We start from the raw sequence: 18,004 nt of genomic DNA, 5'->3' as shown, positions 1-18,004 counted from the left end.
TAGGGGTGAATAAATGGAGCGCAAGGAGGCAGTTGCCTGCTCCGGATCTTTAAGGGCGTCATTATATTAATCATGTACATGTGACCTCTTTACACTGGAGACACAACCTCACTAGAAGGTGAGCAGAACGCAGACTCCGTGGAAGGAAACGGGTGCTTATTATTAGGTTCCGCTAGCAATTGGTCAGTGTTTAATTGGAGTTGAAGTCGCATACCGGTTGGCTCAGAGCCCTTAAACAGGACGAGCCTTCGCTGCCATTTTGGAGGTGCAGGCATGAGAGGCACACTGCTGTGGTTTTGTGCTATTTCTGATTCTCACCCAGAAGGTACAGTGTTTGAATGGGTTTCTGGCGGTTTGTTTGCCCTCTGCGTCGTGGGACAGGCCTACGATGGATGCGCTAAGCCGGGAAGGGGCCAAATGGTGAATCACTTGCTACTGTCTAGTGCCATCTCGGTTTAGTGGCAATAAATATGTTTGAAGAACGCTTAAGCTGTCAAAGCCTTGTCCCCTTAGGTAAAGTGCTCGGACTGTCATGTACCTCAATGGCATCAGCCTGATTTGTCGTTGCCGCCAGTGCTGTCCACCCCAATACATAGTCCCGCCGGAGGATGGTGGGGGGTAACCTAGGAGAATAAACAGTCTTCAATAGCCATAATGAGTTCATGTTTAGTCTGGAGCGGTTGTTGTTGAGGTCGCGCAGCGTCTGTAGAGAGGCTTAAAGGGAAGAGTGGTTCTGTTGAGAATTACAGCCCGAGGGTACCACGGCTTGGAGTGGACTGTTATTTTCCTCTGTGCAGCGTGCCTGCCCAAGGTCAGGCGTCAGACGATAAACATATGTTTCTCTTTCCTTGTTCCTCTTTGAAGGTTTCAAACGGCAACTATAGGATTGAGAAGCAAGAATAGCGATATTTTTGGATTTAACATAAGCAAGGATTTTAACTTTGTTCAGAATGAAAATGCATTCTTGGAGTAGGAGAAGGCCTATTAGGCGAACAGCATGGAGTCAACCACAATCACTGAAGTACCAGTTTAACGCTAACCACTTTATCGCACTGTGCATTCGTTTTTTTCTTCCACGATTACCCCCCTCTCTCGATGCTAAGCTTCTGTACCGCAAAGGCAAAGTCAGTTTTGTGTTTTTGAGTGTCCTGAAATATGCTTATGAGTCTCCTTCATGTATGTTAATATGCATTAATATTGCCCCACATCACCACTGCAGTAGTTTCAGAGCATGATAAGTATGGGAAGGATTCCAGTGTGAGAACCAGGCCCAGAAAGACTTGATCTGAGCACCTGTAGAACAGTGCACCACTCTTAAGGGTCTGCTTGCACATCGGAGGTAGCCTTACGTCATTACGCCTTCAGCCCTATGATGAAGACTCGTTACTTGATAGTGGGATTGTTTAGCTGGCAGGGCACACCTGTACCCAGGTTGTGTGCACGTGGACGATTAAGCCTCCCTTTTTCATTTAATTTGTTAACTCAGTGTTTTCGGACCGTGCAGCAGATTCACAGCTTCTGCTTTTGCAGCTCCTGTTTCTGGCCTGATTTGGATGGCATGAGCAGGCCTTCTCTGTGTAACTCTTTTATGTCACTAGGGTGTTGTGGGTGGCCCTGATTTCTCGGGCTCACACCAATCAATCAAAGGCATCCACTTGTGCAGCGGTTTTCTAGACACGAGAAACTTGATTGTTGAAGTGTCGAATGTACTCTTCTGCATGGCTTTGATCCTTTCCAACTCTGGGAATATCGAAATGTGCCCGGCCTAGTTTTGACTTTGACCGAGATACTATAATGGTGGAAATCGTGATCTTAGAGACTACACAATATATGTTTAAAATGTGTTTTTCTGTACAAATGAACATTAAAGTACACAGGTCCTAGCTACATTTTCACAAGTGAAAATGTCAGTATTACTTGAATTAAAAAACGCTGTAACTGTGCATACTATGCTGAATAAACCCTAACACTCTAGTTTCCTTAACACATTGAACATCACAACCCCCCCTCCCCAAAATCCCTTGTTTTTATTACCGAAAGAGTGTTTTCTGTTTTGTGATCTGCTTAAGTCAAACGTCAGTGCTTAAAATGTCTAAGATAAATCCTGCAGTAACATCCGTGTATTGCTCTGCTACAAGCTGAACTGCAGTGTTGCCAAGAGCTGTGGGTTGCAGTGGCTGCTGGAAGCATCGACAGGAAAATGACAGCCTGCTGAAACAATTGCAACTTTCTGATTAGCAAAACATACGCTCGATTGGGACCATGTACGTCTCTTGCTTTCTAAGGCCAACGAGGACCTACGACAGCTACTACTACAGACTCAATTTCACAATACATTTGTTGCGTAGACAGACACTCAGAAGTAACCCAAAACGCCTTTTGAATAAGACCATGAGTCACTCCTGATGCTTGCAAGAAACATTCCAGATTACAATCGTTCTCTAAAATTGCTAATGTGCAGTCCTCCAAAACGCAGAGAACCCTATAGCGCGGTGTCAGCTTTCTACTTTAAGTAAACAGATGTGACATTGCCTAGCATTTACAATCAAACAAATGTAGCAAAGCCAATGGGTGATTCAGTACCTGACATTTGAGTTCTGTAGACGCCTGGAGCTATGACAAGCATATTTCATTGAGTGCAAGTGACAACAGGGGTAGAAACAGAATTGATGCTCTTCTGACAAAGTATCATAACTCAGAGACGGGTGCATCCTAGTAAGGGCCCATTTGGCATATCTTACTATCCCATGAAATAATGCCCATTTTGGTGTGCGTCCAAGCCTGATTTGAATACGGTCTTTCCCTTTCTGTATTGGCGTGGCAGGCTGAACAATCACGGTTTGCAGGGTTGCCATTCATTGCATACCTTCCATCTATCACCCTTAAGTTCCATTCGTCACCCTAAGTGACCGGAATGCCCAAGCGCCGCTCCTGGGCCTGCTGTGTCTAGAGGCAGAAGCTGCTCATCACTGCTTACTCTTTTAGGAAAACCGTGTCTGTGATTGCTTGTGCAAAAGGGATGTGATTTCACAGCTCTGGCTGGATTGCACTTATGCGGTGAGACGAAGCCTAATTTGAAATTGGTCTTTCCCTTTATATAATAGCAGACTGAAAAATAATGGCTCGGAGTGCTGCTAAGATCCAATCCAAAGGTTGTGATGAATTACAATCCTTTCATCCATCACTGTTCATGTTGCATTTGTCACCTTAAGTCTTATGATCTGCCAAGGCGTGCTTCTCAAGCCTCTTGTGCCCAGTGATATTTTGAGGTTGCTTTCGGTCTTGTGCAGAAGTGATGTGACCTAGCATTTTGGGCTGAACTGTCCTCTTTGGAGTGGGATGATGCCTGATTTGCATATGGCGTTTCTCCTTCTGTAATGACTTGTCAGGCTGAAAAATGGCAACCAACAAAAAGTGAGATGCATGGTGTTTCAACCTCTTGAATAAAAGAAAACCAAAAAAATACAACTTTAAAACCGTTACCTTTTCATTGTTGAAAAGTCTGCCGACAGGCTGTTAAGATAAGAAGGACATAGCTGACTTCGAGGTCCTACTGTCATTCCATTTTAAACCTTCCTCATTTTAGTTCTCCATTACTTGGCGAGAAAATGTAGCAGGTGTGCTTGTGATGTTGACTCTTTGTCAGACTTCACCCATTCTGCTCTTGTGAGCATTATCCTGTGAATAAAAGATTACTTTTCTACCCAAGTGTCACCTGATTCATTAACCGGCAACAAGACTTAATATTAACTGTAAATGGGCATTCATTCTTGAATCACTTTCTTTTTTAGTGAAGACCACCTCGCGTGAATGCTTTGTAATATACGACAATGAAAATGTTTCCATCACCAATAATTACTTTCCTTTTTTTTTTTTTTTTACTTTAACTTTATAGCCAGATCTGTGTTTTGGAAAATACCTGTTCTATTACTATTTCTTGCCAAGTCCGTGGTGTATGCACCCACTGTCTCCCCATCTTCTACTTGTACCCACAATGTTGTACCATCAAATTGTCACCTGTATTTACATTTCGAAGTTTCGAAGTTGTGTACTGTGTAACCCGGGTATTTGCTGGATTGGTCGGTTGACTGCCACATGCATAATTAGAAATGTAACGCACAATAAACCAGTGCAAAGTTTAATAAACATGGAATTAGGCAAAACAGCAACATTTGAGATCCTATTGCGTGGAGGATCTTATAATGTGATGACGTATTTATTTATAGACCTAAAACAGATCTTTTTCTAAAAGCTAGATGTGTAAAAAATCACTGTAGAAAACTTATCATCATTTATCGATCATTAGAAGGACAAAGGCCCTCATGGCCAAGTGCAGATTTTGCACATGCTCCACATTCATTCATTCATTCATCCATGCTATATAGAATTTCTATCTTAAACTATCTTCCCTTCCTTTGAAAAGCAAAACTATGAACATGCAAAGACAGGAAGAGATGTAACAATGGAAAGGGAAAGTGATTTAGTGGCATAGACCTCTAATAAATAACTAGTGGGCTAACATTCCATACTTTCTGAAAGCAAAAAGTGAGGCTGCCGTTTTCCATTCATTTAGCAGCCATGGACCCCATGCTGGTGGAAGAGCTGCCATGGCTTCCAGGGCTGACACCGTTCCTGGTGGAATGTTGGACCATCCAGTTCTTTATTAGAACTCTGTGTCTAGTGGTGAAATGACATAGCAGTGAAAAGAGGAAGTGACGGAAGCAGTGAAGATGAGCAACTCTTCTCTTAGCAATGGTTCTTCACAGAAATTATGTTTTGGATAGCATTACATAGGGGGTGCTGAACACAACCAAGTTCATAGGACAAACCACAACAAACTTTGTATTATCTCAGATTCAGAATAAGGACTTGTTTACAGCAAATGTGCAATTTTAGTGCCATGAAGTAAAACAAGATAATGGAAATGATGTGTGATGGCGTTTTAAAAATAAGTGTTTCTTATACAAGAAGTACCCTATGAGCAGGGATCAACTCAAAAGCCTCTCGACCTTGTTCACTATTCTGTTGAGTAAATGGGTAGCTTTGCCACATGAGGCATGCAACTGTTTAGAGCATGGCAGTTGCCTGGAAGTGTGTTAATTTTGGTAAGATTTATAATATTTCATAATACTTTATGGTACTTCATTTGGTACCTTAATGCATTCATGTGCTGCATTAGTTCTGCCCAGTAACACTATCCATCAACAGCAACCTGTCTTCTTTCAAGCAGCTGCGACTGATCTGCTGGCCCAGTCTCAATAGCAGCGATAGTTTCATGATTAGCATCTCATTTGCCTGCTATCTTCATACATCTGTGGCAATCCTGTGAACTGTCTAGAACCTTAAGGACATGTGCTCAAGACTTGATGTTAGATCATGCTAAAGTCCAGACATTGGCATAGACATAACTACATGCGAAGGGCCCTTCTGGTACAGTACTTCACTTGCTCAGTTGACCAAGTCCATTTGAAAGAGTACATGCTCTGGCCAAGGTTTGATCCTGCCAAGATCAGTGTTCTTGTTTGGGCCACCAGTCCACACCCTGTGCCGATGCTGTCTAGTAATGAATACCTTACTTCAAATCCAGGCATCATATTGGTTTCTCTTAGTTTGATCGGTTCTTCGGTACAGAAAAGAATAGAGCACACAACCTCAAAACATTTTCCTCCATTTCAGAACGAAGATGATGTTGCAGGGAACCAGGTAACCATCTAACAAAAGGAAAGTTGATGACAGTATTCAGTAAAGAAACCTCCTTACCTGACCATGTCATTATGTACGATAGGTGGAAGTCTTCTCCGGACAAACAAGGCACATAAAATGTTGTGTGTTGACTTAACTCTGCCTCCTGAGCTCCACGTTCATATACACATCCCACTCCTTGGAATTCAATTGTAAACAAGTCTCTGAATCTAATTTGTCTCGGAGGAACAGCTATGCGTGTTCACAAAGGTCACATTTTCCATGCACACCTGATAGGACCATCTAACTTTGTACCAGAAATATATTGACTGATCGAAGATCGTATTTGCCAGCAGGCAGAAGAATCACCCCTGTATCATCTCACTAAAGGCCAGCTGCATTACTGACATGTGACAAGGTGTTTTGTACCTCTTGTGTCTCAACACCATACATCTGGTAACCGTAGAGAATTTCCAGGTTCTACTGTTTGTTTAACAGTGGGGGATACACCTCTGCTTCTGAATCTTTACCAAAGTATTGCACTCTATGCACTCAAGATAGTGACCCTAGTAGCTCGAGAATTTAAAACATGCAGTCCTTATTTTATCCAACAATTTGACATGATAGTGCTCTGCACCGTAATAGGGGTCATTGCCACAGTGTGAAAGAAATTCTTTAAAGCCTTGCTGTCGTCCTCTGTACTGAAAGCCGTAGTTGTTCCTTCACTGCATTATCTCCCAAAATTAAGTTAATTCTACCAAGTCAATGATTTCCTACTCAGTCAATATCGATAAGGGGCAATCATAATATTTATTTATCCATGTAGGAATGTAGCTTCCCTTAGACAGTCAGTTTTCTTTCGATTAATAAACTCTGCTTTTATCTTAAACTAAATTTCAGAACCATGTTTATGTTGGGGGTTGTGTGTCAGCGCAGAGTCGTGTAAGATGTAGTGAATCAGTTTCTGTACCTAGGCGCTTTACTATTATTATTTGTGAATTAGAAGGGGACTACTATTGACTTAGAATCGCCTCTTTTACCAGCAACAAAATGAAAGGTAGATCTCATGGAGCGATTCTAGCAAGAGTTTGTAAAAGATTTGAAAACGACAAGAGATGCTTTCGACAAAGGGAACTGAACCGGTTATCAGTTCGAACAGAATTCAGAGTGCTGTTTCACCAAATTGCATTCTTTGTTAACATCCCTAAAAACAGTCATAATTGGAGGTTGTCAGCAGATTCACTTGATCCTCCTTTACTGTTTACCACAGTCAATATAGGAAGTTGGAGTGTTAAGTAGATAACAGAGAAAACCTGAATGCTGAGTTGAATGCCATAAAAGAGTTTAACTTTGGAGGACATGATAAGATGTTTACATTATGATCCTTGATAATGGCGTGTTGACGTCAGCGTTTCTACTATCATGAATGATACAAAACGGCGAGTGCATGTGGCAGGCAAACCCACCAGTGAAGGCTAAATAACAGCCAAGTGCATACTTTCATACTACATGTCCTGTTATTTTTGTTTGCATATATCATGAGGTATGTGTTCAAAGAGTGGACCTCTGAGTTCTGTGCGCGTCCTCCCTGCTGTCACAAGGACCTACCCATCTTCTCCTCTTGAAACACAAAATGGCAACTGTGCTAATGGACAGGAATTAATGCATGTGTCACCAAAGTGCATGAAGCGTTCGCGGTTGAAGTGCAAAAATTGTAAATTCATGTATTTTCTTAAGTAATCCACTAGTGGAAGATTTGCTGATTTTAAAGCTGGCAAACCGTTTCTCTGAATATCTCCGGCAAAAGAAATAAGGTCTTGCATACTTATTTCTGTGTCACTTAGGACATATTTATTGAAGTGGCGGTTTGTGGAAGGAGAAAGACCCTTTGTGGACTTAAAAGTTAGTTCACATAAAGATGTAACTTAATATATTTGTCTTGAATTCAGAAAATTCATTTTTCATATTGGTTATAGAAAAGAATCCAAATGTAAAATCAATTGATATGATAAAACAGGAAAAATTGGCTTAGTAAGAGCCTTCCTTCTGTAACTGCATGTGCACGCAATGCAGTGTGATGCATATATAAACAAATATTAAGATTAATAACATCTGTGAACATGTTATTGCTTTTTTTTTTGTTCTATTGTGTTTTATATCTGTTTTCTCCAGGCTTCGTGGACTCGATCAGAGAAACAAAAGGTACACTTGTCAATCACAAATAGAGACACTATTTTTTAACTGTAAAACACTGCACCTAAAGACTAATCATTGATAGACAATCTAACACACAAAGCGGCTACATGATATTGTGAAGCTGTTTAACAGATAAGCAAATAGTTGTAGATATTGCTTTGCCTAGTCTAATATCTCATGTCAAGCAAACAAGTTGTGTTGTATTGGGAATGTACATTTACTCGATACTGCCACACAAGAATCCCGCTGTTGGAAACTAAACCAGAAATAGATTGCAATTTAGCAAATTCAGATTGAACTTCTGACTACAATATCTGTTAACTTTAAATAATATCAAAACATAGTCCAGATTATTGAATATTGATTTGTAGCAGAAATGTGTTTATTGAACTTTTACATGCTTTTATGCAAGCGTGTAGTATTCGCCCTTCCAGTGAGGGCGTTGCCACGAGAAAGATGTGCAATCATTTATCAGGCGATATTTTCTTGAGATGAAAGGCACAAAACCATTCAAAACACGTGAGTTTATGTAATGAAAGCTTTGACCGTTCCTGGCGGTGGAGCCCACTGTTTAGTCCACAAATGATCAATTCTATCTGCACATCCTTTTGTTGGGGAACTTTTGGGTGGCTTTTAAGATAAGCTAGAGCCTTCATTGAGTCATTGACAGATGTGACGGTTTCCTCAGGTACTAGTTCTTTCGGATTTATGTTCTCCATGTTTGTGCCCATTCATAAGTCATTTCAAATTCCTATTTTTACACATGTGCACTAACTTCTCTAGAATCCAACCCAACTTGTTGCTTTGGCACTAATCCTAGGAAGAGTCATAATATTCTTTGGGTGACGAATCATTGTATCACATTTCATGTCTATCTCTTGCAGGTTCCTTTGCAGGAAATGTTTTGAGTGTGTAAATCTTAAAATTCATTTATCTTTGATCTGGTGTCTGCTGAGGATGCAGGGTCTATGAAAGGAAGTGCTTTTAAGTGAAGATGTTATTTTTATGAAACATAGGAAGGTTTTTATTTGTGGAAGTCACCAGGTAGGGATCATGTCTTGTCTGTAATTCTGGTGTAGCAGTTCCCTAAATATAGCCTACAGAATTTCTCATGAATGCCATTTCACCATATTCATTGTGTACTCTTTTTCTAATAAAGGACTATCAGTGGTAATGTGTTTCACTCTCCATGCTACCAAATAACTAATGCAGGAAGCCATTGAGAGTTGCAGACCCTTTCCTTCTCGACCTTTAATATCCCGATCCAGACTCCTCCTAAATCTGCTCACATTCCACAGAAGAAAAGGTTACGTTCTTCCTGCTTGTGGATTTCCCCCCTCTGGAATACCCCCTACTACCCCTGACAGATTTATGTTTGCTTACATCTTTCTGGTGCAATGGGGGGGAGCACGATTTTGCAGGACATTGCTAGTGATGCTGGGGCTGTATTTGTTGCCCTCCTGAACAGCTTTCAGAGCTTCAAACAGGTTGGTTCTCTGTAATGCATCGCTGTGATGTAGCTTTTAGCAGCATCGAAAAACGACCCAGGAATATATGTAATTAGGGGCTTCAGAAAAATATATATATATAGTCCAATTCATTCTTTCTAGCCTTCCCCAAACTGTTTGAAGGCAATTTACACAGACTTGGAGCTGCCAGAGTAGAGTCTATTCAAACCCTTTATGATTTAAAAGTTCCTTACCTGAGCAGTGTAACCACTAGACAGCCATCTGTAGAAAACATGCATGTTCTAGTATCTGTCATCTGAAGGGTGTCTGTCCATTACCTTATTTCTACATGCACGTCGCTCTTCTAAGATTCTTACTGATGGAACCTTGTGGGGAAGGGGCTACTGGTCCACGTACTGTGCTAACACATTCATCACTCTTTACAGTGAGCACAGACTTTGGAGCGTTGTCCTGAAGGGGGTCCTCGCATACCTGTTGACTGCATACGTCAATAGCCTCAATGGATCTATCTGCAGAGTATGGCTGGAGACTGATGTCTTCCTAACTTGTGTCCCTGTTCTGAAACTTGCAGCTAGAGGCTGGGTAGCTGATAGCTTTTAAAGCCCCAGTACTAAAGGCGGAGAATGCTATTTCTGTATTTTGCATAGCAAAGGAAACCTAAATTTGCCATTCAAAGTCAATTCCAGACAGCGTCACAAAAACAGAAAGCTGCACAACTTACCAGCATCTATAACCCCCATGAAAAAGCCCCATAATTCTTTGCGACAAGCGTAAGAGCTCAATTACAAGTAAGACAGATCGAAGCACAATTTGCAGTTGTGTTTTGCTGTGCTGCACTTATCTGAATCGCTTCAGTCAGGAGTAATCGTTTTCCAAATGAATGCTGCCTCTTCTGCTCCTGCAAATTAGCATGAGCTTGCAGACATTTTACGAGGAGATAAAGGGCCCATGAACATGGTCTGCTTGTGATAAGTTCGGGAGTAATGAAAGAGCAGGGGCAGGGATTGTTTCCCTTCTGCGCCTCCATTGTGTATTTCATGACGGTCCATAATTCAAGGTCTCCCTGGGAAGTAGAAGTCTGACGTTTCTTTTCCCTCGTGTTGTGGTCCACAGGTATATCACAATTCTCTCTTCGGCAACTCCGCATTTATTTATATTGTGAGGTTTTGTAGCGAGTGCAATGTGTCAATGTGCTTCACATTTACTCTCCTCTTGTAGAGCAAGTAAGACGGGCATTTTATGAGAGTCTTCCAAGCATATACAGCCTTCACCCTCTTGAGCTGTGTCACCTCCCATTCCTGAAGGTCATTTTGACTGTCACGGTCCTGGTCTTATTGCCCATTTCTTCCCTGTTGTGCATTTAGTCATTCTACGAAGGTGAAAGCTATTGTCACCGTAACAACTCGTCATCAATTTAGTTTTTATAGTTTGCCCACGTGTCTCATAGGGGAAGCATTAAAATTCCTACTGAACTGTGAGAGAGTTTGCCATTGTGCCTGGATTGAAAATCTCCCTAAATGTCTTTCCTACAACTATGCCTTAAGCTGTTGAAGGCGTTTAAGTAACATCCGATCAGATTGTAGATGTGTTTCAATAATTAAAGCTGAACAAATGCAGATGGGTCTACTAAATAATTCACGTTATGCCCATTCCCGCCATACAAGGGGCATGCCATTCCCGAATAGTGCACACCATCCTCCCTCCTTTTAGTAAAGACAAAATGGGACTATAGAGTAGGTATACAGTAGTCACTGCGGTGAGTCACTTGTACTGTTGGATTGTAGCTAAGGTGTCTGCATTGCCTGCTTCTGACTGTAATGGTGGCGCATAGGAAAGTGATCACCTAAACCAGGCTCATTCTACCACTACAGTCGCCAACGCCTAAACTATGCTGTTTGGCGCTTAACAACAATCATTACTAACTGTTTAACCTTCATTAAAAATGGGCTTGGGCATTTTTCTAATGAGCTGCTAAATTTAACAAACTACTTGCATGGATGCAGTACAGTAATCGGTATTCTTTAGCATTGGGAAATGCTAAAGTTGGCCATATTAGGTATTTTTTAGGTTTAACGTGTTTGTGCCTTTTCTACTTTCTCTTTTAATATCGTTCTTAAACATCAATTTCCAGAATTACAACAGACAGTGCAAAAAAAGTTTTAGGCACACTAACAATTGAAAGCACAAACCATTTGCAGTTGCTAGCGATGTCTACATGCACAGAAAATCCACACCGAATATTACTTTGAGCCATCACTAGATCACAAAATAATCTTACCATCCTTGCTTGACTTTGTTCAGTTACGTGTTTCATTTGTTTATCACAGAAAAAGTTTAATTTCACAAATTATATTATCAAGTGTGTTATTTTAACAACAGATGTTTGCAACACATTTTCCTCTCCGGTAACTCAAAATAAATTGTTCAAATTCTTGGAGCATTACAACAGTTGAGATGCTTTCCCCTACATTTAGCCTCTAAATACATCAAATAATTACAATGACAAAATAGTAAAAAGGGGCACATTAGATCCTGCCCTCTGCTTCCACCCACACAGCTCCACTGATAGGTTCGGAGCAGTGGTACCAGTGGAGCAGTTCCACAGGAAGGTGCTCGAATAGTAATATTGCGTGATATGAAGACAAACTTTATGATAAACATTAATTTCTTAATTTACATAAATGAACAGGTGCCAATAAGAATAGATCACAAAAATACATCTTCTTTAGGGTAAGCCATGTTTACTTGCCTAAAAATTAACCCAATTGAGAATTACATTTTAGTTCCCAAAAATCATGTTACTCCCAACTTCACAAAATAGAGAATACTGCGCTTCAGTCTGAAACACTGTCTTGGTGGGTGTGTAATACTTCCTAAGTAGAATCTTTTGCAACTCAGCCTGTATGCATTAAACCCGATGTGGTTTTCTGCGGATAACAATGGATGCTGACATTGGTTACACTTGCTTTTGTCGATATAGTCCTTTTTATTTTCTCAATCAAAATGTTTGATTATTTCCAATTTAACATCACTTAATTCATTGGAATTCTTTACAATATGCAGAACTATGATGATAGGTTCAAATAGAAACCACTGGTGTTTGACACAAAGCAAGCAACAAGTGGAGGCATGTTTCCCTCCCAGCGTCATATTCATATATGGCAGGGGTTCAAACAATCTTCTAACAATGCATCCCGTCTTTAACCCAAACAATGTTGAAATCAGTACATTTTGTAGATGACTGTATTTTTTCTTTTCATTAATACTAAGAAAGTGTAAAACATGAAGGAGCCCATTTTTTACAGCGCATGCTGGAAGGTCTCTACTTATCTTGAGACTACTTCTAATATATTGCAATTCTCCGCATATAGTTGTCTAATTATGTGCGTTTGAACCTAGCTTGCACCTAGCTTGTACATCAATATTACTTTACGTTATACCTTATTATCACATCCATGCCAGTTTCCAACTGCACCCTCAATATAATTTTCAGTTTTCATTATGCCAAACCATAATATTACTTTATGCCGTGGCAGAGTACTCAAAGGAACACACACACACACACCCGTTATTGCACACAAACACACATATTCACGCTCACACTTTCGCAAACATTCTCACCCTCCTACTTACACACACATGCAAATTAAAACACTCCCTCGCACACTCTAACTCACACACTCATCACCATTATCAACTTTATTCAGAAGAAAAATACCATTCAAGTTACACATCAGTAGAAAATGGCAAAAATCAGTGTTAAAATAACATCAACTCATTTTAAAATCATCATGGCTGCAATCAATTATAACACGTTTATTTCTTCTATGTTTAAGAAGCAGCAGAAATTCCAGGAGACCCTTAGGAAAGTGAGCCTTGGAATACAAATTGTGAAAACACATTGTTTTAAAATGGGGGTGATAGCCTGATGGAAATATCTCTGTGCAATGGACAGAAAAAAAGATTTGGATTCTAGCCTCTGTTTTGTCAAGCCAGAATTAAAGTTTAGTTTTGTCATTAAACACAATCTGTAAGATAAGGAGAATACAGCAAGTCCGGTTGGTGTACATCTTTCACCGAGATTATTATATGCAATATTGGATTCAGTGGCCTGTATCTGTGCAGTCAACTGAAAATCGAAAGAGTCATTTGCAATTATCACTGATCTTTTGTACAAGGCTTGAAGATCATGGCAGTTATCAATTAGTAACAAGATTTCTAGTCCACTGAGGAGGTTTTTAAACCGTGGATTGTTCTTCTATCCGGATGCTCCCAGATGTCTTTTAGAATAACGTTACTAAGATTATCCTTTGCTTTGGTAATTGTCCGCATAAAGAAAGAAATTCGGCAAGCCTCGCTTCAGACAGTGATATATGTGAGGCCCAATTTCGAGCAGCAAAAGTTGGAAATGAAAATGGCAGGCTAAATCATTTTTTAACAAATCAATTGCCATGCTAAATAATTTTTTAACAAACACATTTTCTAAGATTTAGGGCCATAAAAGCCAGCACGCTACAATACATTTGCCTTAACCTTAGCGGTGTAAGAAGAGATGATAGATGCTGTTCAAAGCATGCACCATTTTAGTAGTGATCTTTTCATGTGTTTATTCTCAAGTACTTTTTCTATAAGGGTTATTCCTAAATAATCAAAATCGAAAATTCTTTGAATAATCGGTTCAGATTTCAATGCAAGAGAATAATAGAGATTGTTTCCTCAACCAAGCATCACAATAGTATACTTCTTAACGTTTACCTTCACATCTAAACTAGTCATGAAATTAGTGTATGCAGATATTAATTTCTGACGGGCACAAGGTGTCCGACCACTTAAGACTGAGACGTCTGCATATGAGACGGTAGGCAGACACATATTGTTAATCAATGGGGCATCAACTATGATTTGACTAAGTGCTCATATAGTCAATTGTGTTAAGAAAGGAAGAAGGCAATGTGCACGGAATCTCACAGTGTACAACTTTGAATCTAAATATGTGCATACAAAACCCAAGACTTGTGTATACTAAAACCCAGGAGAAACAATAATACCTATATATGAAAAGGAATGTGGGGTAAGCACTTAGAACCTCCTTATGACTGAAAGGAAAGTCGGCAAACCCCTTACCCACTATGCTATTACAGATACTGACTTCGAAAAACCCACGTAGAGGGCAAGCAAGGACATGATCTGTGAGCTGACACTCTGGATGATACAGAATAAGGAACTTAGAAACTGTACTCACGAGGACCGGAAAGACCACTTGAATTTCAGTAAACTCACGAACCCAGTTGATCAAACAGGAACCCTGAAGGCTATAACAGCAATGGGTGGAGGAAACTAAATACATAAGACCCTAGTCAAGGGGCGAGTAGAAATAGTGATATAAAATAGTGAGGAAACAAAAGGGCATTTACACTGGGACTAGTTATAATAACACCCACACCTAATAATCCATGGGAAATGAATGCAGAAGCGAGATGGAAAACATGGAAAGGATCCCAATAGAAAGTAAGGATCAGGAGCAGGGAAAATGATATCACAAAAGGAAACCATGAGGCAGGAAGCTAAATCTACAAAGGGAAAGACTAAAGCATCAGGTTTTTCAGTAGCAAAGGACAGCAACAAAGAAACAGAAAACACAGGCGAATTGGGCAGCATCAAAGGGTAAAGCACAGAGACAGGCTGCCTGCAGACAGAGGAAGACAGAAAGGGAAATCCAGTGAGCAGAAATCAATTAAGCACAAGAATCCGAAATCCAGGGCAGAGGAACAAGAAACAGGAACTGGGCACTAGGCACAAAAGCTAGGAACAAGGGACCAGGCACAACAGGAACACAGCAACAATGACCAGCGCTGGACTGAAGCAAACTGAGGCTTTTAAAGCTACTTAACGAGCACACCCCTCAGACGTGCCGCCTGCTGCACCTGCAGCCACAGGTGTTGCCTATCCTCCACCCAGCCTTGTCCTGCAAGGGAGGAGGTGAAGCAGTGAGCCAGGCATTCTGGGAAGCATAGTCATTTGATTAAAGTAGCAGTAGCATGCTGGCTGCCAAAAACCTGGAATGGATCCGGAAGGGAAGTAATTTGGGAAATAAGGTTTTAGCGCTCCCAATTCATCAGGACACTGTAGCATAAGGTTCGGAGGAAATGTCCAGTAGGGTATAAACCCCAAAACATGCCCCCAAATGGCGGGAGCGAAGGGAGCGAGCCGTGACAAATTGGTATAAAGATTACATGGAAAAGATGGCAACACACATGCCTGCCATATTCCATGAGTTACTTTAAAGAATCTTGTTACCAAATCCCACAGCAGCACAGTTAGCCTCATAACGTTATTCTAAAATGGTGAGGAGGTCTTTGAGGGTTCCCATGTTATAAAAAATTGCCCACAGCTTTGTTCTTTTGAGTCAAACGCGGTACTCGGGCACATAAATGTCATAAATAATGTCTCTTTCTTAAAAAATAAAAAAGAATTGAACTACGATAAGGCGGAGATTAAGACTCTGATGTTCAGTACAAAGACCTGCCCCAAAACCATATGTGGTGGAGTCTAAAATCTCGGTGCCAATTACCCATTTTCCAGCTTACTTAATATATTTTTCGTGAAGATCTGAAAAGACGAATCTTGAAGAGATATTAGCACTATGGTAGCCGTCCCCAGGAGTCTCGGTATTCATTATATTTCATCATGGCATTAAAACTGTTTCACAAAAAAGGAACTTATACTTCCGGGTTCTACTCATCTTCAGCAAAGATGGATTAATCAGACCTATCTTTGCTGAATATGAGTAGCCGGGAGGCCGGCCCACCTACGCGTCTGTGCACAAAAAGCATAGTCATAGATAGCATGGTCCACTTTCTATCACAGTATGTGAGGATTGTGGGAATAGGGCAGCTTGGGAGAGGAGATAAGGAGCGGAATAGGGTGTGTTTTGGTGGGCTAGGACTTGAGTGAGACACTGTTGACGGTACGGGAGGATGGAGGGGTTTTAGGTGGGAGGTATGGGAGTGGAGCCCTCTATTGAGTGGTGAGATGAGGTGAGGGATGTCGGGGGCTGTCCGAGAGTCAGTGTTCAGGGTGTTGGCTTTGACATAAACACATAGACCCATTGTACAATGTAAATGGCAATGGTAATAGAAATCAGCATTCTTTGGGTTATAAAGTGCTGGAAAAGGTGTTATCCAACTTTTCTCCTTGACATTGGTTTCAACCAAATCGTCACTACTCTGCTCAGTCCTGTTTGTGACCAATTCCCAGAAGCTCATAGCAATTTTCATATTAGCTTTTTCCCCCAATTCAGAGAACATTAGTTTCCTTTTCTTTTTCTCTAGTTTTAGATTATAAGTATTTCTAGCTTGATATAACAGAGATATATCTTTCCTCTCTGATTTAAGATGCCATAGAAAATGTGTATCGAGTATTTTCAATCTTTAATGTACCACCAACTTCTCTGTTTTTTACTAGACTTGGGCCTCATACTTTTTTTGTAGTACAGCCTTTTCAATCCCCTCCAGGATGTTTTGAAATGCTCTTAGCGTAACATCCCTCTCTGCATCATCATCCAGTTCGATGTTGACATCTAGAATCTGCCCACCAAATATATTTTGCACCAAGACATCCTTATCAATTGTTCCACATCTTAAGGGTCCTTTTCTTCGATTCCTTCAGAGCATTTTTCCTATCAAAATTCAATGCTCATACTAGGGCCAAATGATCACTTTCTATTCTAAGTATTATCTCCAAGCTGATAATTAGACACTAGGGAGGAAGGAAAACCCTAATATAAACAGTTGTTGAAGAACCTCTTGAATCATTAAAACTGTGTTTCTCAAGGAAGTCCGGTTTGACACCCCCACACTCACATTCAAACCCACATTCACATTAATTTCATAATATTGTTTGAACTTCCTCAGGTGTTCTCAAGCAGTTCTTTAAACATCTCACTTTCCTTTTCCTTTTGAGTCTCTGGGGTATTTCTAAGTTGGTGTTTGGCTTCAAACCTTACATTTTATTTTGGGCGTCCCCTGGCATTTGCAGGCTTTTGTATGCCCACCAAAGGTTTCAGCTTTTTTGCCTCTGACATTTTCAGCTTCTTATGAGACTCCTGGGGTGCATTTGGTGTGTTTTATGGTCTCCAAACCTTTTACAAATTTTAAGCCTAAACATGACAAGACCTTGTCCACAAGCTTGAAATTTGCATTAGGCATTTCTTTTGAGTTTTTAGTTTAGCATTCCTATTAAACTCCCAGTTTGACCTTGCCAGTAAGCTCTCAATTTGACTTCCACGGGAAGCTCTTAGTTGGGGACTTCCAGGAAGCTCCTAGTTTATCTTTCCCAGCAAACTCCAATTTTGATATTCTCTGTAAGCCTCCAGTTTGACGTTCCCAATAAGCTCCAAATTGACAGTCCCAATAACCTTGATTGTCTCTGTAAGTTCGCAGTTTAACATTCCTAATATGCTCCAGATTTGGCATTCCCACCAAGATCCTCTTTTTCCACAGTTCCAGTACACTCCACTGAAATAAACACTTCTTATGGAGAAGTTCCTACTAGAGGAATTATGGTTGTACCTTAAACTAAGAAGCCACACACCAAATCCACAAAACATAATAATAGGCAACATGTCGCTTGGAACTCATCACACTGAACCAGGATTT

General features: G+C 40.5%; 1 protein-coding gene across 5 annotated transcripts in view; it reads left to right on the top strand.

Moving 5' to 3' along the window:
* The window catches only part of NCAM1 (neural cell adhesion molecule 1), a 948,636-nt gene that overhangs the window by 714,496 nt on the left and 216,136 nt on the right, over window positions 1-18,004 (top strand). For 3 of the 5 annotated variants that reach the window (XM_069614260.1, XM_069614258.1, XM_069614262.1), the window contains exon 9: window positions 7,855-7,884. The exons of the other annotated variants lie outside the window; for them this stretch is intronic. In XM_069614260.1, coding sequence (XP_069470361.1) covers window positions 7,855-7,884 — 30 coding nt within the window. The remainder of the gene's footprint in view (window positions 1-7,854; window positions 7,885-18,004) is intronic. 5 annotated transcript variants of the gene reach the window in all.

The sequence above is a fragment of the Ambystoma mexicanum genome, chromosome 9 (genome assembly GCF_040938575.1).
Source record: "Ambystoma mexicanum isolate Mex_15411 chromosome 9, UKY_AmexF1_1, whole genome shotgun sequence".
Classification (NCBI taxonomy): domain Eukaryota; kingdom Metazoa; phylum Chordata; class Amphibia; order Caudata; family Ambystomatidae; genus Ambystoma; species Ambystoma mexicanum.
This window is presented reverse-complemented; position numbering and strand designations above follow the sequence as displayed.